Source organism: Miscanthus floridulus, chromosome 9 (genome assembly GCF_019320115.1).
Source record: "Miscanthus floridulus cultivar M001 chromosome 9, ASM1932011v1, whole genome shotgun sequence".
In the NCBI taxonomy this organism is placed as follows: domain Eukaryota; kingdom Viridiplantae; phylum Streptophyta; class Magnoliopsida; order Poales; family Poaceae; genus Miscanthus; species Miscanthus floridulus.
The window spans coordinates 20,178,138-20,203,258 of NC_089588.1; the positions used below are offsets into that span (position 1 = coordinate 20,178,138).

At 49.2% G+C, this 25,121-nt stretch overlaps 5 protein-coding genes across 6 annotated transcripts; 4 read left to right on the forward strand and 1 right to left on the reverse strand.

Annotated features, from left to right (window-relative positions):
• The first annotated feature begins 2,763 nt into the window (after positions 1-2,763).
• LOC136481506 (NAC domain-containing protein 90-like) lies at positions 2,764-4,297 on the forward strand. The gene is made up of 2 exons (XM_066478846.1): positions 2,764-3,363; positions 3,531-4,297. The coding sequence occupies exons 1-2, from the start codon at positions 2,875-2,877 to the stop codon at positions 3,975-3,977; spliced, it is 936 nt and encodes a 311-aa protein (XP_066334943.1). The 5' UTR covers positions 2,764-2,874; the 3' UTR covers positions 3,978-4,297.
• A 1,934-nt stretch (positions 4,298-6,231) lies between these two features.
• LOC136479393 (lysine-rich arabinogalactan protein 19-like) lies at positions 6,232-6,657 on the forward strand. The gene has a single exon (XM_066477271.1). It carries the CDS (start codon positions 6,232-6,234, stop codon positions 6,655-6,657), a length of 426 nt encoding a protein of 141 aa, XP_066333368.1.
• Positions 6,658-7,473: 816 nt separating this feature from the next.
• On the reverse strand, positions 7,474-10,220 carry LOC136481507 (uncharacterized). 2 transcript variants are annotated; one of them, XM_066478848.1, is made up of 6 exons: positions 9,893-10,220; positions 9,588-9,806; positions 9,371-9,514; positions 9,165-9,230; positions 7,765-8,478; positions 7,474-7,657 (listed from the first exon to the last, which is right to left on the reverse strand). In XM_066478848.1, exons 1-5 carry the CDS (start codon positions 10,061-10,063, stop codon positions 7,798-7,800), a joined length of 1,281 nt encoding a protein of 426 aa, XP_066334945.1. In that variant the 5' UTR covers positions 10,064-10,220; the 3' UTR covers positions 7,474-7,657; positions 7,765-7,797. The 2 variants fall into 2 exon arrangements, with proteins under 2 accessions (XP_066334945.1, XP_066334944.1); XM_066478847.1 differs by having other exon boundaries at positions 7,474-8,478.
• Positions 10,221-16,972: 6,752 nt separating this feature from the next.
• Positions 16,973-17,713, forward strand: LOC136479394 (uncharacterized). Its single transcript, XM_066477272.1, has one exon. It carries the CDS (start codon positions 16,973-16,975, stop codon positions 17,711-17,713), a length of 741 nt encoding a protein of 246 aa, XP_066333369.1.
• Positions 17,714-20,301: 2,588 nt separating this feature from the next.
• Positions 20,302-25,082, forward strand: LOC136483521 (mRNA-decapping enzyme-like protein). The gene is made up of 8 exons (XM_066480604.1): positions 20,302-20,567; positions 20,670-20,710; positions 20,805-20,854; positions 22,465-22,609; positions 23,733-23,789; positions 23,889-24,012; positions 24,232-24,684; positions 24,770-25,082. Exons 1-8 carry the CDS (start codon positions 20,388-20,390, stop codon positions 24,821-24,823), a joined length of 1,104 nt encoding a protein of 367 aa, XP_066336701.1. The 5' UTR covers positions 20,302-20,387; the 3' UTR covers positions 24,824-25,082.
• Positions 25,083-25,121: the final 39 nt, after the last annotated feature.

The window sequence follows — 25,121 nt, forward strand, 5'->3', positions numbered from 1 at the left end:
AGGTGATTGGTCTTCATTTGTATTCATTCTTGTGATTGATTGGCTCCTTCTTTGACACGGCGGTATAAATAAATTGCCCACTCTCTTTACATTACCGCAAACTAGTTGTCAAGCTCTTTAGTGTAGCTAGTTGTGAGAGCTTGTTAGTTTGGTTAGTGTGGCTCTTTAGTTAGCTTTTGAGAGCACACTAACTTAGTGTAGTGTCAGAGCTATTGTGTGGATAGAAACTATATAAACTAGAATTGTGGTAGGTGGCTTGTATTTTTAGTAGGCTAGCGCAACACTTACTTCGTCTCATAATTGTCTAACCGGTTTGTTAAGTGTTGTTGTAGAAATTTTTAATAGGCTATTCACCCCCCTCTAGCCCTTAGGACCTTTCAGTGGAGAAACACTTTTGGAGTTAGCACTTGCGAAGAAGGGTGGAAGAATCGAGCTAAGGACGACCACTAGGGGCCGTCGGACCCTAACAGAGGCGTCAGAGCAGCATAGGCTGAGTCCAACGACTAACCCTAGCTAAGCGCATTCAGGTCACACTAGACCATGGACTTTGGTCCATCGGTTCCGGCTAGCCACATCGGACAGTGCGTTAGCGCTTTTGCTCAGCCTAGCCCACTTTTAGCGCTAGGGTGTGCTTTAGAGAGGGTCATCGGATCCTAGTCCGGCGAAAGGCATCGGATCAGTCCTGTGCCCAAAACACGTTCCTAGAACCTTTCTATTTCTCACCGGACCGTGGTCGCCGTCGATCCGATGGGCATCAGACCTAGGGGTAGTGGACCATGTGACATAGTGAACATTGGGTGCCAATGGATCTTTTTAAACAGTAACATCCACATGGCAGTAGCACAGAGCATTGGACCCATCGCCATTGGTTCGACCAGTGTCATAGGACGGTCCGACACCCCAAAATTCCTGCAGTGAGTGGGTAACGGCTAGTGTGGCTCTTTGGGGGTTATAAATAGACTTTGGTTGGCTCATGACCGGCTCTCTTGGCACCCTAACCTGTTGAACACCCTTGTGAGCCTAAGAAAATACCTCCCACTCATCTCTTTGTCCATTGCTTGATCCAAGTTGAGATTGGGAGTGATTCTAGTGTATTTGCATTGAGTTGTTGCATCTAGTTGCACTAGTGATCGAGTTTAGCTACAGAATTATTGTGGTTGCCGCCACCTAGACGGCTTGGAGGCAGAGGAGGTAACACTTCACCGCAAGGGAAGCCGACCATTAACGGAGGTGGCAGTCTAATGTGCCCTCCTCCGTTAATGCTTGGGCACTGTCTTGCGAAATATTTTCTATAGTAGTGTGCTGGCGGTAAATATTGTCACTAATCTAATGGTGTTTGGGCTGCATGGAGTCGGTGCGTGTTGCAAATATGACATGTAACTAAGTTATCATCATCAAACATAATGGCCATTATATTATATTGCCTCTTGTATCTCTTTCTACCTCGGCAAGGTCCGATCTAGCGTCAGCGAAGGACATGAGAGTTTGTTTGTTGGTTCTTTTCGGTTCTATTCTACGGCTAAGTTTGGCTTCTTGAACACTCTATTTTGGTGGTAAAGGATTGTAACTCTAAGACGCGTTGGCTGCCGAGGGGTTGCGCAATGGCTGGGCGAGCGCTGCGGCTAGCGCGAATGGCCGAGTGAGAGTCACGGTGGGGAAGAAGATGAGAGAGAGAGAGAGAGAGAGAGAGAGAGAGAAGAAATGAACCATTTTCTTTGTAACCAGTGGCATGGTGGTAATTTTGGTCAACTCAGGAATCCATGAGTTTTCACTTTTCAGAGTACCCCTTGAGGTGCTCCATGAAACCCATGGATCTCGACCCCAGATCTAAATTCCATGGAGGAGATGTGTTTGGGTAAAAAAATGATATCAGGAGCTGTTTTTGTTGTAGCTGGAGCACTTGGAGCTTTGCCAAACAAGACCTTAAATCAAGAAAAGCTATGTTTTCATGTCTTCAGTTTGTGGACGAAAACAATTTCGACTCCACCGTTTTAGCTCAACTTTAATTTTAGAGTAATGCTATCCAACAACCGAATGTTGGAACACTCAATTTCTCCTCGCCCGCGCACCCTCTCTCTCCGATCTCTCCTTCTCTTCTTCTCCAAATCCGACGGTTTTAGAAGTGGAAATCGGGGGAGGCCGGCCGGCCAGGCGGTGGGGACGGCGGGAGGGAGGTGTTCGGGTTTCATTGGAGCTCCGCGGCTGTGGAGCTTCAGCGAAACCCTAGCGTGGCCGTGGCGAGCGGTGGGTGGGGGAAGAAGCGGAGATGAAGAACAGTTAGAGAAAAGAAATCGAGTGTTCAGCCCCTCTGCAAGAGGGACTCTAATGTTATAAGTTGTTTTTGTGGGTGCACGTTTGAAGAGTTTTTTATAACCACTATCCAGAAGACCTAAAAGCCGGCCGGTCCTCTTTTTTTTTTTTTTGTCCTTGTACACTATAGTGGCCACGTATCGGCAACCCTTGAAAACGCAAGACTGTCTGATACGTATTGTATATATTTCCATCTGGCTGCGTACGTAGTGCTAGTACACTAGAGACCCAAAACAAGAATGCCGGCGAGAAGCAAATTAGAGTAGATCGAGTCGTCGTTCTCCCATTTTATTCTCTCTCGGTCCAGGTCCACGTCAACGCGGAAACACGGCCATGGCTACGTGTTGTAATTTTCTTCATCAATCTTCTCTCTGAATCGTACTTGTACGTGATGGAGAGCTACCTAAGCAAGCAACAGGTACCAAACTGCTGGCTCGACCGGCCGCTCTATAAATGCTGCTCTCTCCCAGCCGTGCTCGCTCCGTCTCCTCATCAGGAACTATTTAGTTAGCAGCAATCCATCGATCGTCAGCGTGCGAACGGACCACGACAGGAGCGGCGATAATGGAAAGTGGTGGTACGGGTGGCAGCAGTGATCCATTGCTGGCGCCGGGATTCCGGTTCTACCCGACGGAGGAGGAGCTGCTGACGTTCTACCTTCGGCACCGGCTCGCCGGCACCAGGCCCGTCGTCGACCACCTTATCCCCGTCGTCGACATCTACAGCTACCACCCTTCCGAGCTCCAGGCGCTGGCCGGCGCGGCGAACGTGGGCGACACGGAGCAGTGGTTCTTCTTCCGCCCGCGCGCGGAGCGGGAGCTCCACGGCGGCCGGCCCGCGCGCACCACGCCGTCGGGATACTGGAAGGCCACGGGGTCGCCGTCGTACGTCTACTCCTCCTCCTCACCCACCAATAATAACCGGGTCATCGGGGAGAAGCGCACCATGGTCTTCTACGAGGGCCGCGCGCCCACCGGCAAAAAGACCGGGTGGAAGATGAACGAGTACAAGGCCGTCGTCGCCGACGACGCACCTGCAGGGGCGCCCATCATGGTACGTCCTTCCGTTTCGTCCTTGTGCATGGGATCTAGCTAGTACCACACTGTAGTTAATTGGACTATGTATATTTTGCATTTAATGATGACTTTGATCGTGTCGTACAGCAAGTATTAATGATGCAACTGCTAGTATTCAGTAGTATCTGCCATGTCTGCATGCAGCTGCGGAACGAGTTCAGCGTCTGCCGGGTGTACATCAGCACCGGCACGCTGAGGTCCTTCGACCGCCGGCCGCTCAACCCGCCGGGTGGCCTCGCCGCCGCCGCTCAACAAGCCGTCCACTGCGGCTACCAACAGCAACAGCTACAACAGCCACTACTGCCACTACCGCCGGCGGTGAAGACGACGAGCCACCAGCAGCAGCAGCAGATGCTTGCCGCGGTCGTCGACGACGCCGCGGCCGACAACAACGGACGACGACATGGGGCAGCGGCGGCGGAGAACTCTCACGAAAGCTCGTCGTCGGGGTCGCGAGGCGGCGGCGGGGTCGTGGACGGAGGGGAAGACGCCGCCACGGCCATCGACTGGGACTCGCTCATCCCTCCCGTGGATGATCTCGCCTTCAGCGGCGTCGATGACTTGATCCGTGTCATTTGGCCCCATAATTGACGGCAGTCGCATCTCCTGCCGTGTGCTTATTACAGTCAATTATTCCTGAGAATGTAAGATGATTAGTGCTTACCAGATTAGTGGCGTAGCTGACAAGGTATGTAGTAGAGCAGGTACGTGATAAGCTGCAAGGAAATGAGGTAGAAATTCACTATAGCTAGCAGGTCGGTGCTGGTGCTATATATTTTACCATGCGTTGATTAGTCTAGTCTAGACAAGAAAGCACACAGTAATTAGCCTGTTTTCAGCATGGGTTCAAATCAGCAGGAGGTACAATTATAGGATACATAATTATTAGAAAGTTTGTACTTACGACTAATCATAATCACTTTCTTTGTGCTGTCTTTTGTTTTTTTACATATAGTTTTTTCTATCTATATCGATTATAAGGACTTATTAGTTATCACTCGATATATTTTTTTATCTATATACATATAGTTTTTTTTCCTCGTCTAGTAAAAATCACGGTAATTTTCTTGCCGTCCTTTTGGAAAAAGTATCTTCGACAAACGTTAATTAGTTTAAGTTATAGAGGCTCATATTGCAACCTATGTCTCGTGGTATCATAAATCTAGATTTTGACTTCCAAATTTTCATTGAATTAGTTGCTACAGCTATATTTTCATTAAAAAAAGTGGGTCATGTTTTAAGAAACAAATTTGACTCAATTGGTATTATTATCACCAGTGATTACAGTCCACAGTGATGATGGCTAGACCTTTCTAATATTTATGAGAATTTTAAGAATTTAACTTTCTTTCTAACTTGTGACTTGTGAGAATTAACGTGAACTTTCCATTAATAATAATAATAATAATAAAATTAAAAATGAATAAGACTAAGATGCTGAACCAACCGATGCTCAAAGGAAATACAATTTCATATGTTTTCTTTGAGAGGAAGAATTCTTAAGTTATTAGAAACACGAACTTTGGGGACTACGCGATTTTGGGCTCTTATTGCAGTGTGATGGGCCGTTCAAGCTGACTCCTGCGGGCCGGTGGCTCGGCTACGCCTGACTGGAGCCCACGTTCATGTCATTACTGCTTCTGTACTAAGGCCCACCCAACCCCTCAATTGATCTGCCACAGTTCTTGTTTAGAGGCGCAATAAAGAAGGCATTTTAACTTTTTACCACTTTCAAATTACTTTAATGTTTTACCGTCCGTCACTTCAAAAGTTTGCTCACCCAATTACTACATCCGTCGGTCCAAAATTACGCGGATCAAACTTTAAGTTTAACTAGCTATGTAAAACATTTATATCTTCAAATAAATTTATTACAAAAATATATTTAACAATTTATCTCACAGTACCGATTGTACACCACAAGTTAATATTCTCTATATATTTTTGGTTAAAATTAAAAATATCTGACTCCTCAGAAACGGCACTCTTTATGTGTCAGTATTTTTGGTCTTATTAGAAGATTGACCAAAACCATAGCCACCAAAACAACAAAATAAAGTTAAGAAGACGACCCGATGAGTTAGACTAGAGTTTTCAATATCAGAAATTTTCTTTGACACCTCTAAAATTACCGAAACTTAGCTGAAACTACCCAAATTTTTCGAGACTAAACATGTTGTATGATTCTCTAAAAAGTTTAGATCTTAACAAAATATTAGCATCATTTATAGCTACACATCAATTCAGCAAAAGAACATGCAACATATACATTAGTGTAATATGAAATTTTGAAATTTTCTTTTGGTCACCATAGATTACCAGAAATTCGCAAAACATTGACGAAGTTTTAAACCCGAGACTAGGCAATAATAGGCATCCACTACTACACAAATCCTTTGCGCAGCGTTTGCAAATAGGTCTCGAAGATGGGCAGGCTTTTAAACCGTCTGGGTTAATGCTTGGATTAACCGAGGCGGTTATTTTTTATTAACTGAGGTGGTTAACCTAAAATCTATTAACCATGGTGGGCCTTATAAGATGCTCGCCTGGGAAAACCAGATCATTTTCCTAGACGGGCCTCTTATAAGGCCCGCCTCGGTTAATATGGCCAAGCACACTCTGAATTAGAAAAGCCCAGCTCAGCCCGCTTTATCCCACAGAGTATATATATGGGACTCTAGGGTTTCACTCCCTCATTCACTCTCATCCTCTCCTCCCTCTCCCTCAGCCCGTTAGTGGACCGCACCCCTCCTCGCTCCCACTGATCGACGCCTCTCTCTCACACACACACCAGTCACACCTCCCTCTCCCTCCAACAACGCCGGCGCCCCTCCTCGCTCCCACCATGACGGCGCCACTCCTCCCTCCCACCATGCCGCCGCCCCTCCTCCCTCTCCCTCCCACCACGGCGGCGAGCGAGGCCCGTCTCACCCGGCGGCACGCGGGGGGGGGGGGGGGCACGGATCCGCCCCCCTCCTCCTCCCCGACGGCAGATCCGGCCCCCACCTCCTCCTCGGCGGCATATGCGGCCCCCACCTCGTCCCCCGCATCGGATCCGGCCCCCACCTCGTCCCCAGCGGTGGATTTTGCCCCCACCTTGTCCCCGGTGGCGGATTCGGTCCCCCACTGTGGATCCGGGCCCCTCCTCATCCCCTGCGGCGGATTTGGCATCCTCCTCCTCCCCGACGGCGGATCCGGCCCCACCTCCTCCCTAGCAGTGGATCCGGCACCCTCCTCCCCGACGGCGCTCCCGGTGCCCAGATGTGGTTGAGGAGGCGAGCGGCGTGGATCCGACGGCGGCAGATCCCAACGAGCGAGATCCAACGATGTGGATGGGCTCATTGGGCTTGTCCATGGTTTTGTTTTTTTGTTTTTTTATTTGATTAACCGAGGCGGGCATTCGAACTGTCTCGGTATAGCCACTATTAACCATGACCTTTCCACCAAGGCGGTTCGAAAAACTGCCCGGATAATACTATTTGCCCGTCATGGTTAAATTTTTCGGTAGTAGTGATCAACAATGGCAGTTGCTTACTTGCTTTTCGGTTATTTCAGGGGCACGAAAGGTGATTCTGTTAGTCGGATTAACTGAAATTAAAGGACGTTTGCCAGCTGAATTGAGGGCTGTTTAGCAACACGGTCTTTCGTCCTGTTCGCTTAAACTTATCAGCCCACTTTATCAGTTATAATATAGTGTTTTTCTCACAATAAAATAATATCAACCAACTTATCCGCCGTAAAAACCATCCGCGTGAGGTGCTAGGCGTGCTGGAGCTCAGCTCATTTATACCCCTACAAGTACAATGGAGATCATCGGACACTGGATAACGATGCCTTGCTCAGACAAAGCTGCATGGCAAGACTCCAGCCAAATATAGGCTGACCATTGAGAGAACACGTCGCCAAGGTTACACTGACTAATCACATCATTGCTTCGTAAATCCTAAGCCAAGTTGAGAGATCAACTGAAACGTCTTGTTGTACTAGAAAATGAAATATATAAAGTAAAAAAAAAAGAAAATGAAATATATGAGAAACTCATGTATTACTCTTGGAAGAGACATTATATTAATACTGTCTTAAATCTTGCTTGCTGGTAGTATAAAAACAAAGAATTGTTTAATTCCTTCAGTTACATATTGCAGCAAAGAATACTAAAGAAAAAACAGAAAACATTTCCTCGAAATCTGAAATCCTTGGGGGCGCTTCTGAAGCTGAACCTGAACCTGACCAAAATGCATTTGCATGCAAAGCCTTCTTCCTGCCTCTACCTAGTAGTAGAGCAAATAAACCAATGGATTCAAAGAAGAGATCACGAAGCTGATTAGTTCGCCGCCGACAAGAAAAAACAATGGAGTCACCACCATCACCACCTCACCAGTGCCGTGCATGCCCCGCTGGCCGCCTCTGCCTAACACTGCTCGCCGCCGGGGCTGGCGGCGGCGTGCATGTGCTTGAGCTTGGTGAGCTCCTTCCTCCGCTTCCTCGCCTCCGCCGCCGTGGCCGCCTTGTCCCTGTCGCTCTGCGCTCCCGCGCCGCCGCCGCCGCCGGGCCCCGCGGGGAAGATGCTGACGGGCGCGCTCAGCTTGTCGACGACGTCGAGGCCGAGCGTGAGCGAGCAGGGGTCGTGGTCCGTGTCCTCCTCGGCCGTCGCACCGCCACCGCCGGCCGGGCTGCCCACGGGCTCAGCCGCTGCAACGGCGCCGCGCGGGTCCTGGAATGCCCCCGCCGGCTGCGGCTGCTGCTGCTGCGCGTACGCGGGCGCGGCGGACGACGGCGACCCGCGCGGGTCCGCCGCCACGACCGGGTAGTACCACGCGCAGGGCTGCAGGCAGAGCGCCGGCGGGCCCGGCGGGTTGCCGTGGTGGTGGTGCTCATACCCGGCGGGGTCGGGGGCGGCGCCCGGCGGCCAGGAGCTCCATACGTAAGGCACCGGCACCACCGGCGCCGGCGCCGCCGCGGTGTACAGGAACCCCGGCCGCGGCGGCGTCGCCGGCGGGGACGCCGTAGACGCCGCCGCCAGGGATTCCGCCTGCTGTTGCTGCGCCGGCATCGCCGCGGTCACCGCCGCCGGCGCCTTCCTCGTCGCCACCTGCGCGCAGAAAATTGAATGAGCACACGTCCGTCTCAGCGTGACGCCAAGACCCGTAGTAACTCCGCGAAGACGACGACAGAATCCGCCGACGTGGTCACGCACGCAGGCACGCGCGACCGAACAACGAGACACCAGGAGCTCGGAATTGCACGGGTGGTAGTAGGCTAGCTGCTGAACCGACTGGAAGAAATGGGCACCATGCGCGGAGGATCGGACTGATCCCAATCCCATCCCCGATGCAGCCAGCGTCGGCATTGCACTTGCACCGAGCAAGCCTGCCGGCAAGCCTGCTGATTTTAATTTGGCGTAAGAGAAAAATACTATTAATCGAAGCTGAAACTCACGAACAGGCTGATTATCCAAAGAGGAGGACATCTCTGTCGGCGTGGCATGCGTACAAGAACACGACATGAGTAGTAGTACACCGTAGTAGAAGTGGGCAGAAAAGTGCAGTGCAGGGTCATGCATATGTATCCTGGTTTGAGGGGAACAAGTGGAGGCTTTGGAACGTCCTAGATTCCTATCTGCCTAACAATAATGGCAACGTCATCATTTATTGGATAACACTCGTACTTAAATCAGAGGTGATGCTACGTCATCTGTCCGAGTGAAGTACAGGATCACGTAGAGATTTTAGTTGACGAACGAAAAGGGAGGAACGAAAGCGATGGGTGGTGATCTGCCTGTTCTTTGAGCTGCTTGTTGGCCTCCTTGAGCAACAGGTACTCCTGCATCACCATGTCCTTCTCCTGCACCAACAGGCAACCGGTGTGTCGTCGTCGGCTCATCAGTCATCACTAATAAACTCAAGAGTGTGACGACGACACATAGCAGACGTCAGTTGACGCCGGCGAGCTAGTATGTCAGGCGGCACGAAACGAGTACGTACCTTCTTCATGTTCTCGTTCTGCGACGAGAGGTCGGCGACCTTCCTGGAGAGCTCGTCCCGGATGGCCTGGCGGCGGAGGATGGTCTGGCGGGCGGACTCCCGGTTGGCCAGCACGCGCCGCAGCCGCTTCGCCTCCTTCTCGGCCTGCCACGTCACGCACGCTGGTGAAGACGGGTCACGCTCACGGAATCGCGAGCGCGGAGCACGAGTAGGTTACCTCGGTGAGCGCGTGCCGGGGCCGTGGCCCGGAGCCGGTCGCCGGCGCCGCCGCCGTGGCGGGCACCGGCTGCTGCTGGTACGCCTGGTGGTGGTGCGCATGATGCGGCGGGTGCCCGCCGCCGCCGGCGCTGGAGCTGCTGGAGCACGGGGACGCCTGGATGCCCACCTTCCCCAGCTCCAGGCTCAGCCGCGTGCTCGCCAGCTCCTCCTCGTCCTCCTATCGTCGTCGTCGTCGATCATGAAGAAATAATTGTTAGTATATGAGAGCGAATCAGCGCAGCAACGGCGGTTGTAATCATTCACCTGAGTAGTAGGAGGAGGGGGAGGAGGAGGCGCGTGCCGCACCGGCGGCGGCTGCTGCTCGCCGGCCGGCCCGACCCCGGCCATGTCGGCGAGCGCCATGGCGGCGTCGAGCTCCACGTCGACGGTGACGCCCCGGCGGCATTGCCGCTGCCCGTCGCTATCGTCAGACATGGCGCGCGCGGCGAGCGGAGTGGAGAGCCGGACGGAGCGACCTGCTAGATGCCGGAGCCTCGCATGGATGGATCACGGGGAGAAACAAATAGAGGTGTGGGAGAAGAGAAGAAGAGGGTTCGACTTCGTCTTCGAGTTCTTCGACGGCGGCGGGGCGGTGCCAAGCGAAAGCGAGCAGGAAGGAGTAGGCCCCCCGGCCGGATTAAATATCTCGCTCGCCGCCTCGCGGGCAGGCGGCCACCCCGGGAGCGCCCGGTGGAGCCCCGTCTCGCCCGTCCCCCGGCCGCCACGTGTCGGAACTGCTCGCCCCGCTCGGGCTCACCTCCACGCAGCAGGCGCTCGGTGGACACGCGGAGGCCGGGCGACCCGGGACCAGCATGCAGGCTGCCGAGAGCGGGCGGGCTCGTGGCCCGAGGCGGCGGGACAGGGGGGCCCGCCTAGTCAGTGAGTCACAGTGTCGGGACGAAGGCGGTGTGGGCTGTGGGCGCCATCCGTTTGAGTTTGTTTAGAGTCGATAACCATGACTGAAAGAATTGTGAGGACGTTGTTCGTTTGAGTTTGTTTATAGTTGATAATTTATGACTAAAAATATTATTGACTGATTTGATACGAGAAAAAATATTATTTATTAATAGATAAATCATGGTTTATAAGTTAAATACCATAAAACGAACAGGATTGGTGGGTTGGATGGACTTTGGAGAGGCGGAGGAGTCTGCGGCGGCGGCCCGCATGTCAGCCCGCGCGACGACGTGCCGCGCCCGCGCCACAGCCGGGTGGCCGCGGATGGACGCCGCCACGCCGGAAGGAAGCGTCTGGAAAACTGGATGGAACACCACGCCGCTCCGCGCAGCGCGCAACCAATCCGGCTCGGCGATGGTGCATGCTTCTGTGTCTGTTGCAGCAGGCAGCAGGGTGATCTCTATCTGATTGGACCTAACCTGATGGTGATGGAGTGACGGGGGAGGGAGAAGCGTGTGTTGACCGCAGATCGCCGAGCTTGTCCGCGTGCTCTGCTCGATCACTGCTCGCCCCCAGGGTGCTCGACCATTGCCAAGCTCAGGCAGGCGGCAGTAGCGGGGATGCCGAGGCGGGCAAGCAAACGAGACTCAACTGCCTGTCGCCTCTCTGCTGTACTGTAGCACTGGATCTGGCATTTCTTTTTTCCTTGAGTATGTGGTGCTCGTCCAACCGGCGAGTATATGCTCCTCGTGCCCTCTCTCCAAAATACAACACCTATTTTAAGTTTGATATCGCTACAAGCAAAGAGTTAATATTTTTATATATTCTCCGCTCATGGATTTGACCCAGATCGGCTGGCACGTTGATCGAAATTGTGGGTCAGTTCATAGATTTGGCCTAACTTTACACTCAAAAACAAGAATATTATTTTTTGAATCATTCAAATTGAATATTCGATGCACCCGCAGTTCAAACCTACATTTTCCGAAAAAATTCCACAAATCGAAATAAAGTGAAAAAATATAGCAAAATGTACTAAAAATATGCCAAATTTGAACATGTTGATCATGGTACTGTAGGAATGCTTCACAACAAAACTGACGGCCAAAATAAAAAAAAACATTTGCCGAGTGCTAGGGCTGGCACTCGGCAAAGAGGTCCTTTGCCGAGTGCCGACCACATGGCACTCGGCAAAGGCGAGCCGGCCTGGTGGCCCCTGAGCCGGCCACGTGGCGGCCCACCACAAAACTGACTGCGCACGGCCACACACACCACTCCACACACACGAGCACGCCCGCCGCCGCCGCCGCCGCACGCACCGCCTCGCCCCGGCCCTTTCCGACGCGCCGCCTCGGCCCCGTCCCGGCGCCGCCCCGGTCCGGCCCCGCCGCGCCACCGCCACACCGCGCCCCGGCCATGCCCCGCCGCGCCGCCGCCACACCGCGCCCCGGCCGTGCCCCGCCGCGCCCGCCGACCCCGGCTGCGCCCGCCGCCCGGCCCCGGCCCCGGCCGTGCCCCGCCGCGCCGCCCGGCCCTGCCCCAGCGCGCCGCCTCAGCCTCGTCCCGGCGCCGCCGCGCCGTCGCGTCGCCACCCCGGTCCGACCTCGCCGCGCCACCGCCCCCGGCCCCCGCCCCTTGCCGCCGTCCCGGGCCCCGGCCCCTTGCCCCGACCGGTCGAAGAAGAGGAGGAAGGAGAGGAAGAAGGAAGAGGGGGAAGAAGGAGAAGGAGAAGGAGAAGGAGAGGAGGAGGAGGAAAAGGAGGAGGAGGAGGAGGAGGAAGCGCCGCCAACCAACCCATCCCCGACGCCCAGCCATCCTCGCACATCGTCGACCACACCTCGCTCGGCGGCCCACCAGTCCGTCCACGCCGTCCTAGGTACACTCTCTTTTCTCCTTTTTCCTTTCTCGTAGTAGTGTAGCCGTGTGTTGTGTTGTGTTGTGTTGTGTTGTGGTGGTGATGGTGGTGGAGGTGGTGGTGTGGTTGTGGTGGAGTAAATGGAGGTGTTTGTGGAGGTGGAAGTGGTGGTGGGGTTGTGGTGGTAGTGGTGATGGAGGTGGATGTAGAGTTGGAGGTGGAGGAGGTTTTACGGCTTCATAATTAAAGTATATGGTTGTGATGTATGCTTGTGGTGTTAAATGTGTACTTGTGGATGTTTGTGTGGTTGCCGGCCATCGTGCCGATGATTTTTTGCAGGTTTTGGGAACATCACCGTGCAAGGGAGGTTCTGCCGATTTTTTTTGGAAATGACAGTATTTTCTTGTTTTGCAGAGAAGAGCGGATCCAGAGTAGCCCCGCGCCGTGCCGGTCTGCCTACATAGCGTCGCCTCACCACAGCACCGCCACCCTAGGTATAACCCCTGTACCCGTACCTTGGTCGTAGATCTCGTCACCTAGTTAGGCGTCTCCTCAGGTTCGAGCAAGGTCTACTCGCGCGGGCCCTTGTCCCTCCCTTCAGCGCCGCTCGCGCCTTCCCGCCGCCCGGTGATTCGACCCTGCGGTGACAAGTAAGTAACCATTGATGTTTTCACTACTTGTTCATATGACATGTTGAAAATCGTACTTCAGACTAACAATTCTTCTTAATGATTGGTGCAGTAACTGGACGATTGTGAGCGAAGGGGGCAATGCACGCCATGTCAATGGCATCCAGAGCCTCCTGCTTCGGAAGCACTACCCTGGCAGGGTCACCCACGCCGGGGTGACAGGGCCGCCCTGGTCGTGGGAGCACTTTGCCAGCGTCGTGGACCCCAACCACGGCACCCTTGCGACGAGGATCAAGAGGGAGTTCTGGGTGAGTCTTCATCGCACCGCATTGCTCAGTACTACGCATTCGTTGGACGTTCTTGAAATAATGAAATGATACATGATGTCTGTATGTAGGACTACTTCACGTGCGAGGATAGGAAATAGGCCGAGGCGGCGCGAGTGTAGGACAAGGTCTGCAGAGAGCGACTCAAGGACCTGTACCACGAGGGGCGTATCCAGTGCATCATCACCTACAACGCCGACGTGCTTGGCCGGGTGGTGAGGAAGAGGGAAGCCAGGCAGATGATGCTCCAGAGGGAGACCAACCTCACCAGGGAGCAGTACCTCCAGGTAAGTAGGAAACATTCATTCTGATTCCTTCCATGAAAAATAAGTAGGCTTCAATTCATCTTCTGACATGTCAAATACTTGATGTCATGTAGATGTGTCCTGCTTGGTGCTCCAAGTACAAAGACTACTGGGTGGACATCGTGAACAAGTGGGTCTCGGAGGACACGTACACTCAGCGTAGAAGCCGTCGGAGGTGCCGCCTGGAGATGCAAGGGCCGTCACACCACCAAGGGAACCGGCCCCTCCCAGTCTACATGGAAAGATGGGTACGCTTCTGTTGATCTATTTATTTATTTATTCTAGCGCTCAATTGTCATTACTTGTAATCATCTTTGTGTTTTCCTCGCAGTCCCAGTCGCATGGTGGCTAGGAAATCAACGAGTTCATGGGGTACGCCCTGGCTCACAAGGGCCCAGCGACAGCGGCGGACAACGTCTACAACCCGGAGGACGGGGCCGACGCGTACACCAACACGAGCGTCTACCCCAAGCTTGTCGAGTACACCTCGGCGGCTCGCACGCGCCATGGGGAGGACTTCGATCCGGCCACCCAGCCCCTGGATACAGACCTCGTGATGAGGTTGGGAGGAGGGAAGCAGCACAGCCGGTACTCGATGGCCAACAGCGCAATCGAGCCGTCCTCTGTTCCTAGACTGAGCCAGATTCGACAAACCAGCACGAGCTCCTCCGACATCCCCATAGCACCTCGGCAGCCGAGCTCCACGCAGATGATGGCGGCATTTCAGGTAAGTATAGTTTTATTCGTCGTTCACTGGTTTTACACATGTACCTGGCCTTTGCGTTGTTTAAACCTTGCGGGTGTAATATTGCAGGCCCAGCTGGCAGAGTTGCAGGCCCAGCAGATGGCCCAGGCGGAGGCCCATCAGCGGCAGCTAGAGGCTGTCCAGCAGCAGTCGGCACATCAGCTGGAGGCTGTCCAGCAGCACTCGGCGCGTCAGCTGCAGGACATGGCGACCTACTTTTAGGGCCTTCAGATCCCGGGTTTGGTCCTACCTCCGTTGCCTCCCTCGTTGTTCGCTCCACCCCCTCCTCCTAGTCCTATAGGGACTCCGGTGAGTATATATGGTTGTTTATTGCTTTAGCTTGTGCGGCCATCCTACAAGTACTAATGAGATCGCTTCTCCTTTGTGCAGGCATAGTCGGCGGGTTTGAACCCGACTCCTCCAGGTGGCCCTTCTCTACAGCACGGGTGGCCGGTTGGCACGGTTGGCCCGACTCCACAGTACACGTGGCCAGGTGGCGTTCCTCCATCTACGTAGCATGGGTACTCCGGGTGGACAGGCGGCCATCTTCCACCGCCCGGGTGGACGTTCTAGGGTGGCCCTCCGCAGCAAGGGTGGCCTTCGTGGCCATCTAGGAGCTCTTCACACTCTGGGGGCCATGGGGACCAAGGGACGCAGTAGGTACCTCTCATTTCGCTTTTGGACTTGTGATGGTTATGTTGGACTAGTGATGGATTGGCTTCTGTGAGGGTTATGTTGGACTTATGTTGGACTAGTGATGGATTTGTATGGATGTACTTGTGATGGATGGATGGATTTGTTACGGATGAACTTGTGGATGGATTTGTGTTGAATTGTATGGATGGAATGTGATATATGTGATATTGTATGGATTTGTGTTGAATATATGTGATATTGCATGGATGGAATGTGAAAAAAATTGAAAATTTTTTTACCTAGATTTGCCGAGTGCAAACACTCGGCAAAGCTAGGGAAGTTTTTCCCAGCACAACAGCTTTGCCGAGTGCTGACACGGCACTCGGCAAAGTGACCATAAGTTTGCCGAGTGTCAGCACTCGGCAAATATTATTTTTTTAAAAAAATTAAAAACTCTTTGCCGAGTGCCTGCCACGTCAGCACTCGGCAAAGAAACCGGCAGATGACGGTGGACGTTAACTTTGCCGAGTGCTGACATGGCACTCGGCAAAGGCTTTGCCGAGTGCCCGACAGGTGGCACTCGGCAAAGAATTCTTTGCCAACGAATTCTTTGCCGAGTGCTCTTTGCCGAGTGCGGCACTCGGCAAAGCCTTTGCCGAGTGTAAAGCGGGCTTTGTCGAGTGTGGCCTGCACTCGGCAAAGAACCAGAATCCTGTAGTGTTTTGTTGTAAGCTTTTTTAATTCTAACAAATGCAAGAGTTCATTGGGGAATGATGGGTTTAGAGATTAGAGGCATGTCAATGAGAGGTTAAGGGAGCATGAAATTAGTGTTGAGCACATTTCCAATATGACCTCATGGAATCAATTGAGAATTAGGCTGAGGAAACAACAAACAATTGACAAAGAGTAGCAACAACAAATCTCAAAGGAGAAAGAGCGCTTAAGGCTAGTATTATTAAGAATAGTTGCCATTGTGAAATTTCTTGGTAGACGTAATTGGGCTTTTAGAGGATCTAATGAGCAGCTTTACAATGACCAAAATGGGAATTTTTTAGCTTGTTGTGAGATGGTTGCAGAATTTGATTCGGTAACGCAAGACCATCTTAGACGTATTCAAAACAAAGACATTCATTATCATTATCTCAGCAGCAAAATTCAAAATGAGTTGATTTCTCTTATGGCCTCTGATATTACAAATTCTATCATCAAGATTGTTAGAAGAGCCAAATATTTCTCTGTTATTCTTGATTGTACCCCAGATGTTAGTCACCAAGAACAAATGAGTTTATTGGTTCGATGTGTTGACATAGTTGATGGTAAAATTAAAATAGAGGAATACTTTCTTGGTCTCTTGAAGGTAGATGACACATCAGTTTATGGGCTCTTCAATGTTTTGGTTGATGCCATTAAGTCATTTGGTCTTGATATTGATGACGTTAGGGGGACAAGGTTATAATAATGGTTCTAATATGAAAGAAAAACATAAGGGGGTTCAAAGTCGACTGCTTGAAATTAACCCAAGAGACAAATATGTGCCATGTGGCTGTCATAGTCTTAATCTTACTCTTTGTGATATGGCCAAATCTTGCACTAAAGCTGACACTTTTTTTTTAATTGTGCAACAGATATATGTATTATTTGTTGGTTCTACCAAAAGATGGAATTTTTTTGCTTGATCATGTTGATGGCCGAACCGTAAAATCATTATGCAACACACGTTGGGAGAGTCGGATTAAAAGTGTTACAACAATTAGATATCAAGCTCCTCAGCTAAGGGCAGCTTTACTTGCATTAAGTGAAGATCCTGATGTTGAATCAAGGATAGGAGTGATGCAAAGAATTTATTTGATGTTCTTGGCAGCTTTGAATTTATTTTTGGCATGACATTTTATTTGTTGTCAATAAAGTGAGCAAAAAATTGCAATCATCATCTATGTGCATTGATTCTGCCATGCGACAGATAGAAGGCATAATGGATTACTTTGAGACCTACAGGAATAATGGATTTGCTTCTAGTATGGTCATTGCTAAAGAAATTGCATCTGAAATGGGTGTTGAGCCATCATTTCCTATAAAGCGTCGTGCTCTTAGAAAGAAACATTTTGATGAAAATAATAGGGAGGAAGTCATCTTGCAAGCTGAGAAGGATTTTAAAGTTAGTTATTTTCTGGTATTGGTTGATATGGCAAAAATATCATTGAAAAGTAGATTTGACCGACTCGAGTCATTTAATGAGATATTTGGATTTTTAATGAGTTCAACAATCTTGAAGTCTTTGGATGGTCCTGAACTAAATTTGTGTTGCACAACATTGGCAGTAGCTTTCTCTCATAATGGCTCATCTGACATTGATTTGAATGATCTAATTTCTGAGCTAAGGGTTCTGCAATCCGCTTTGCCAGAAAGAGACATGACAGCTATGGAGATTTTTGAGTTTGTTACAGAAGGTGATTGTTATCCTAATACTTCCATTGCTTATCGCATCTTGTTTACTATGCCCGTGACTGTGGCATCAGCTGAAAGAAGCTTCTTAAAATTAAAATTATTGAAGAACTATTTGAGATCTACAATGTCGCAAGAGAGGTTAAATGGATTGGCAACATTATGCATTGAGAAGCGATTGTTGGATGAGATTGATATTGAAACCATCATCGATGACTTCGCATCAAGGAATGTTAGAAGAAATTTTTGAGGTAATTTAATATGTATATAAATTATTTCATATGAACATTGCTTTAGCATTCAGTTAACTTTTTACTTGCAACGTTTTGTAAATGTGTGTGTATATACTATTAATGGGTAGTACCAGTAGTATTATCATGTTATATAAAAAAAGACCCAAAATTTTAGCTTTGTTCTAGATTAAAAAAACGCAGGGCGGCGCCTATCCATGCCGGTGAGGGAGTCCTCTGCGCGGGTGCATTTCGGTAGTGTTTGGATGAAGGGACGAGAGGGGATGGAATGAAATGAGCCTATTTTTCTGAGCGTTCGGTTGGGAGTCATATAGAACTAGGACGTCTCACTCCCACCTAGCATAGATTCGCGGAATATTCGCCGAGAACGGGGGCGAGCGCGTCCCCAGAAAAAAGCCCAGGCAGGGGCGTCCCACTTCGACGCCGTCTTCCCGTTCTCGGCCGAGCCGTCTCTGCGCGATTTCTTCTTTCTCCACCGACGCTGTTCTTCCTCTTCTCCGGCGGGCACCTTCCTCTGTTGCTACTTGAGAGGAGATCGTCCGTCAGTTGAGTTAAGAGTAAAAACGCACGCGCGCACACGGACTGATACAGTGGCCGTCCTGGTCCACGCCATTGCACTGCACTGCAGTGCCTGCCATGCACGCACATGCCGCAGTCGACGGTCAGGCACAGACGGATGCATGCACCAGCGCTCGCTCGCACTGTTGTTGTAGATGCCTTGTTGGTTGGGACGACGACGAGCAGGTCGCGAGCTGGGGACTTGTGCACTGCTGGCCGGGCGGCGGAGCGCAAGTTGCCGTGCGCCGTGCGCGCGCGCAGCCCGGCTCTGCCGTCGTCCCTCGTGGCGTACAGTGTACGTGACCAATGGGACAGCGATCGCCCTGCAAGTCGATGTAGCGCTGCTGCTAGCTCCAACTGTCTGGTCTCTCCGGCCCGGCTTCTCACGCGCCCACCGCCTTGAGATGCTGGCCGATTCGATGGATGATGCCATGAGCGTGAGGTGACTATTCAGGCGGTAGTCAGCAGTCGACACGCATGGCTGGCACCCCGCAGCCCGCAGCCCGCAGGAAACAACAAACAACCCCACCAGCACAAAGCTACGAGCAGTGCTTGATGGTGATGGTCCTCGGAGTTTCATGCATGGTACAGACCGACGTAACCCTTTCAAACGTGCCCTACTCCTTCAACTCCTCGAAAGCATACAATTTTAGCTCTGCACTCTGGTATGCTGTAAAGTTTCATATCTATATTAAAAGGAAAAAGTCTACTTAACTTCCCATCTTTCATACTTGGTCTACTTCACCACCCAACTATGAAACCGTCTGTTTTACCCCCTGAACTTTCTAAAACCGTCTATTTTACCCCTGGGCGGTTTTCAGCGGCGGTTTTGCTACAGTAACAGCAGGCCTGCTACAGCAACAGCGGGTCTGCTACAGTGCCGGTGGTTTTTCATTTTTTACTTTATTTATTTTCGGTGAATTTTTGAAAAATCATAGTAAATCATAAAAAAATCATAAAATGAAAAATCTAATTTTATTGGACTCCACATGAGTAGATCTACATAGTGAATATATAATACGGTATGCTTTAGTATAAATTTTTTTTTGTAGCTTTAGATTAATTGGAAAATCTAATTTTGTTTGTAATTAATTAGAATTTATCTATAACTAAGTTATACATAGTCCAATAAGTACGAAATTTTTACTATAGTTCAAGCATACAATAATTAGCGTACCATAAAAATTTCACCACAATTGGACCATAGAAGCTGCAGCTATGAATTATTCCAATTAATTACAGACAAAATTAGATTTTCTAATTAATCTAAGGCTACAGTAAAATTTTTGTACTAAAGCATACCGTATTATATATTCACTATGTAGATCTACTCATGTGGAGTCCAACAAAATTAGATTTTTTATTTTATGATTTTTCTATGATTTACTGTGATGTTTCAAAGATTCACCGAAAATAAAAAAAGAAAATTCAAACACACCATTACTGTAGCAACCCTACTGTACTGTAGTAAACCGCTGTCAAAAACCACCCGGAGGGTAAAATAGACGGTTTTAGAAAATTCAAGGGATAAAACAGACGATTTCATAGTTGGGGGTGAAGTAGACCATGTATGAAAGGTGGGGGGTTAAGTAGACTTTTTCCCATCCTTTTTGATCTTGGACTCTTGTTTCTGGCACCATTTTTTACGAGAACACGTTCAGATATTGTTTGGACGCTATTGTATCCACCTCAATCTATGTATGCGAGACCCAACATATATGCATTGAGGTGGGTACATGGGCTTCCAAACGAGCCCTTAACATTTTTAGTTAGGTTCTGCTCCCTCTGTGCACAAAATTAAAATGTGTTCACAAATATAAGCTTATCTTGCCTCAACATCTAATTAATGCCAACTTATAGCAACGGGCTGACAGTCCACTACTGGTCGACTATGACGAGGGCCCACTAACGTGCACGTGGGCCGTACATATCTGCGCCCAAACACCTTTACCGCGGGCCGGCCCACCTGGCCATCCCTGTCCTCCACCGCGTCCGATCCGACGTGGTGTGAGTTGTGATTGTTCCGGAGGCATCCTCCGCACCCCACGTCCCCACTCCACGATTGCTGCTGCCTGCTTGGCCTCTGCTGCTCGGCTCTCAGATCCAGCGCCGCCGATGCCGCCGCCGCCGCAGCCGAACGGGGGCAAGGTGACCCCGAACCTGGCGATGGACGCGGGGGCCACGCGGGTGCTCAACCTCACGGTGCTCCAGCGCCTGGACCCCGCCGTCGAGGACATCCTCATCACCGCCGCGCACGTCACGCTCTACGACTTCAACATCGACCTCAACCAGTGGGTGAGCCACCGATTCCCCAACCCCAGGCTCTGTTCCTTACCCCCGATCCGATCCGGCATGGTCTGACGGCGGACTCTCTGGTTGTTGGTTTGTGCCGCGCAGAGCCGGAAGGACGTCGAGGGGTCGCTGTTCGTCGTCAAGAGGTGAGGCCGACGCGTGCGTGTTTCAGGGTTTGGGTTGGGGGTTTCCCTCTCGTATGCGGTCTGATGGTGTCCTGATTGTGCTCGATTGGTCCAGGAACTCGCAGCCCAGGTTCCAGTTCATCGTCATGAACAGGCGCAACACTGGTACGCACTATCTTTGGTTGGACTTTCTGGTTCGCGTCTTGGGTAGTTGGTTTGGTTTTATGATGAACCCACGGGTGACTAGAAGTGTACCAACCAACAGCATCAATCACGATATATAAAAAACATTCACTTCGGATCTTGTTAAATGAAGATCACCTTGTGAGATATCTAAAGGTTAACCAGTGCACTGCAATGACTAGGTCGCTGCGAAATTTAACTGCACATGTGTGCCCTGTGTTACTGTCAAGGTGATCTATCTCGATTTAGAGTGAATCACTGTAGCCTGGGTAGCCATATACTACGGCCTGTTGCTTACTTTGGGAGGTTGATCAGGCCTTATTTAGTTCCTCCCCCTAAAGTTTACTCCTTATCCCATCGAATGTTTGGACACATGCATGGAGTATTAAATATAGACTAAAAAAATAACTAATTGCATAGTTTGCGACTAATTTGCGAGACGAATCTTTTAAGCCTAATTAGTCCATGATTTGACAATGTGGTGCTATGGTAACACGTGCTAATGGCGGATTAATTAGGCTTAATAAATTCGTCTCGCGGATTACTGACGGATTCCGTAATTTTTTTTATTAGTATCCGAACACCCTATGCGACACCCCCATGTGACACCCGATGTGTCACCCCAAAACTTTATACCTTGGATTGGATTTAAACAAGGCCAAAAAGTTTTGCTGAAGTATCCGTTATCATTTGTTCAATCATTCATTTGGATCCCCATGATCATGTCCTGTCTGCTCTAGTTGCCAGTGGCGGAGCCTGGCTTGTAATCGCGACTTTGGCCGGGTGGGGGGGGGGGGGGTGCGGGGGTTGTCCATAGGTAATATGATGAAACTACCTCTATCACTAGATTAATTATAGTTTTGTGGGCAGCTAGTACTAATTGCTGGAGATAGATGGCCCATCACATGCACAATTTGCAGGGAAGCAACTTTATCTAGCTCTTTAGATGGACTGTTTAGCTAGACTTGCAAATATGTACATTAACCTTTGTTAGCCGCAGGGGCGGGGGGGGGGGGGGACCCAGTATGGTCTGGACTAGGCTACGCCACTGCTAGTTGCATCATGTTGATGACCTAATGGCATTTGAGCTTTTGACTTTCGAAGAGCGTATAGCTCTGCATGAGACTTGGCCTATTCTTTCTCAATTTGATGCTCTGAGTGACCAGCTAAGCAATAGTTTTTTGTAGTGTCATGTCTTTGGATCAAAGCTGAAAAGGCGGTAACTAACAGAGAACTTGAATTTCAGTATTGCCAAGGGCCACATTGGATCAGTAGGTTCATATGAGGTCCATCTGGTATAATTCTATATAAAAAAGGTCATTTCTTTTTAAATATAGCTGTGTAAAGAATTTAGCTAAGCTCTAGCAAAACTCCACTTTTCTTATGAACCTACTTGGGGAATATGATGGGTGGACCTGTATGGGCAGTTGGGCTACATTAGGACTTAGACTGAGGACACAATTCTAGTTTCCAAGGCATGTTAAATAACTTTATAGAACTTTAGTACCTTTAAGTTTATAATACATGCACAAAGTCAGATGATTCATGTGGTGAATCTTGCATGAGAAGTCCGATGATGTTGCTCTCAACAGATAATCTGGTGGAGGATCTCTTAAGTGATTTTGAATACGAACTTCAACCTCCATATTTGTTGTACCGGAACGCTTCACAAGAAGTAAATGGAATTTGGTTTTACAATCAACATGACTGTGAAGCTGTTGCAAGTCTATTTGGAAGGTAAAGGTTGTTCATGTATTCTCTCCCCATGTTGGAGGTATCTTTCTCTGAATTTGTGTACTCTCCCCGTTCCAAATTGTAAGTTGTTCTGCCTTTTTTGGATACATACCTTTTGCTATGTATCTAGACGTAGTGTATATCTATGTACATAGCAAAAGCTATGTATCGAGAAAAGCCAGATCAACTTACAATTTGGAATGGAAGGAGTAGATTATGAACATTACTGTACCATATTTTAGTAGTTGTTCTGATCTGAAATATGCATGGTTATGTATTTTTCAAGATCCAGTTTGTTGTGGATGAATGAGAAATGCGAAGTCTTACTAAATGTGAGCATTGTTAGCTGGGATCACATTCTCTAAATGAGAAATGTGGCAGGACCTGTGATGACAAAATCTTGAAAATTCTAGCTAAATACTGGCCTACTAATCTTAGTTCTCTCTTTTAGGGCATGAAGTAACTTGCCTTGTTAGCCTGAAGTGTGAGATCCGCTTGTTTTCTAGATTTACTGCATTTGTCAACTACTAAGTGCTGGTGAGATTCCAAATAATTGACAGAAATATTCAGATAACTTTATTTCTAGATTGCAATAAGAAGTAACGACTACTCTACTACATATTGGTGCCCAGAAAAGAGTCAGTTTCCTCCCTATTAATCACAGCTTTGCATGCTAGCAAGTGAAATTCCCAAATTAGGTATAGAGCAAGGATGTGCAGTGTGCTTACAAACTTCTGATACTCTTGGAGATTGTCATGTCATGTTTCCCTGATGCTTCTACAAATACCTAGTATTGCGCTCTATTTAGAATGTATGAACATGGGATTGTGATTATTTTAGCATAACCATTTTCACATCTGTCCCTTTCCAAAAAACAATTGCATCTCAGGATGCCTTTTCTAAAAAAATTGTACCTCAGGATGCCATGGTGATGGCATGTTTCCCTGATACTTCTACAAAATGACCAGTACCACGCTACAGGGCATTATGATCATTTTGGCATAATCTTTGTCACATCTGTTCCTTTTAAAAAAGAACAAATGTATCTCAGGATGCAGTGATGAACCTCTATGTTAGAATCATGTGGGCAGATAGTTTACGGTTTGCTGCTCAATTTTATTTGCAGGATACTGAATGCTTACGCCAAAGTACCTCCAAAATCAAAAGCGCCTTCCACAAAAAGGTCCATTACTTGTTTCCAGTGTCTTGGATTCAACCAATTTCATTCTTTCCTTTGAATTATGTATTATCAATTGTGTTGAAGTTTCTTTCATGGCTACAGTGAGTTTGAGGAACTAGAACCTCCGCCAGCATCTGCTGCTATAGATGGCCCCCTTGAACCTCCGCCAGCATCTGCTGCTGTAGTCCTTGGGACCCCTAAAGAATCATTAATCAATTACTTCAGTGTATGTTAAACTGTCAACTATCAGCTATTTCGTTCTGTTTTTTTTTTTCATGTTGATTGAATGGTATATCCTCATTTATCTGCATTGTGTACTCAATGACCATTATAGCATCTCGGTTGATGTATGTACACAACTGCATTCATGGTTGGATATATGCTGCATTACAAAATATCTGCTGTGTCTAACTATGCTGAGATTATTTTTCCAACATTTCTGCAGGGCGCTGCTAGCATTGGAAGTGTATCAAACACACCACTGTCTGGAAGAGTGCACCCGTCTACTGAGAGCATTCCTTCTTCCCATGTGCCATTGATCATTCCATCTGCTGCTCCAACACATCAACTACCCCCTTCAGGTGCTTCATCAGCTCCACCATTGCCCATCCATGACACTAATGCGCACACTAGCCGGTCAACAAATCTTGTAACACCGGATTTCTTTACTCCTCCACCATCCTCTTCTACACCACTGCCTCCGCCAGGTGCATCCGTGATTCCTACTGCCCCACCTCTTCATCCTACTCCAGCACCTGTTCAGCGTCCTCAATATGGCACCCCGCTGCTCCAACCTTTTCCACCGCCCACTCCACCTCCTTCCCTTAACCCTCCACACAGTGATAGACCTGTTATTACAAGGGATAGAGTCAAGGACGCGCTACAGAGACTTGTTCAGGTAAGTTCCACACTGAAAACATACAGGGTACAATTTTTTGGATTAGTATATTATCTTCTCTAACTCTCACCAAAATGCCCAACAGAGCGACGAGTTCATCGATTTGGTGTATCGGGAATTGCAGAAATCACTTGTATAGGCTGCTTAGTCTTTCCGGAGTTTCTGGTTCATGACAAGAATGCTTGTATTATCTGTTTTGACTTTTTGCATCCTCCCCTTCCCGAACTCTTGTATAGTTGTGTTAGTGTATTGATGTAGAGTACTATAGGAATGGTTGGTAGTATTTGTGGGGTCCCCTCGTTCCAAATAACTGTGTTGGCACTGTCATAAGCATATTTATGTAACTGAAAAGTGGAAGTAAAACTAGGTTTGTTCAAGAACGTTGAAATTTTGATCTATTTCTGTGTGATGTACCGAGAAATTACATTATAGGTGTC

What these genes read in the sequence shown, in the direction of transcription:
- LOC136481506 (XM_066478846.1), top strand. Translation starts at nt 2,875, where the DNA reads ATGGAAAGTGGTGGTACGGGTGGCAGCAGTGATCCATTGCTGGCGCCG. An exon ending in CTGCAGGGGCGCCCATCATG is followed by an intron (nt 3,364 to 3,530) that starts GTACGTCCTTCC and finishes GTCTGCATGCAG; the next exon opens with CTGCGGAACGAGTTCAGCGT.
- LOC136479393 (XM_066477271.1), top strand. Translation starts at nt 6,232, where the DNA reads ATGACGGCGCCACTCCTCCCTCCCACCATGCCGCCGCCCCTCCTCCCT.
- LOC136481507 (XM_066478848.1), bottom strand. Translation starts at nt 10,063, where the DNA reads ATGTCTGACGATAGCGACGGGCAGCGGCAATGCCGCCGGGGCGTCACC. An exon ending in CCCGGCACGCGCTCACCGAG is followed by an intron (nt 9,515 to 9,587) that starts GTAACCTACTCG and finishes GTGACGTGGCAG; the next exon opens with GCCGAGAAGGAGGCGAAGCG. An exon ending in ACAAGCAGCTCAAAGAACAG is followed by an intron (nt 8,479 to 9,164) that starts GCAGATCACCAC and finishes TTCTGCGCGCAG; the next exon opens with GTGGCGACGAGGAAGGCGCC.
- LOC136479394 (XM_066477272.1), top strand. Translation starts at nt 16,973, where the DNA reads ATGCGACAGATAGAAGGCATAATGGATTACTTTGAGACCTACAGGAAT.
- LOC136483521 (XM_066480604.1), top strand. Translation starts at nt 20,388, where the DNA reads ATGCCGCCGCCGCCGCAGCCGAACGGGGGCAAGGTGACCCCGAACCTG. An exon ending in GTTGCAAGTCTATTTGGAAG is followed by an intron (nt 22,610 to 23,732) that starts GTAAAGGTTGTT and finishes TTTTATTTGCAG; the next exon opens with GATACTGAATGCTTACGCCA. An exon ending in AAAGCGCCTTCCACAAAAAG is followed by an intron (nt 23,790 to 23,888) that starts GTCCATTACTTG and finishes TCATGGCTACAG; the next exon opens with TGAGTTTGAGGAACTAGAAC.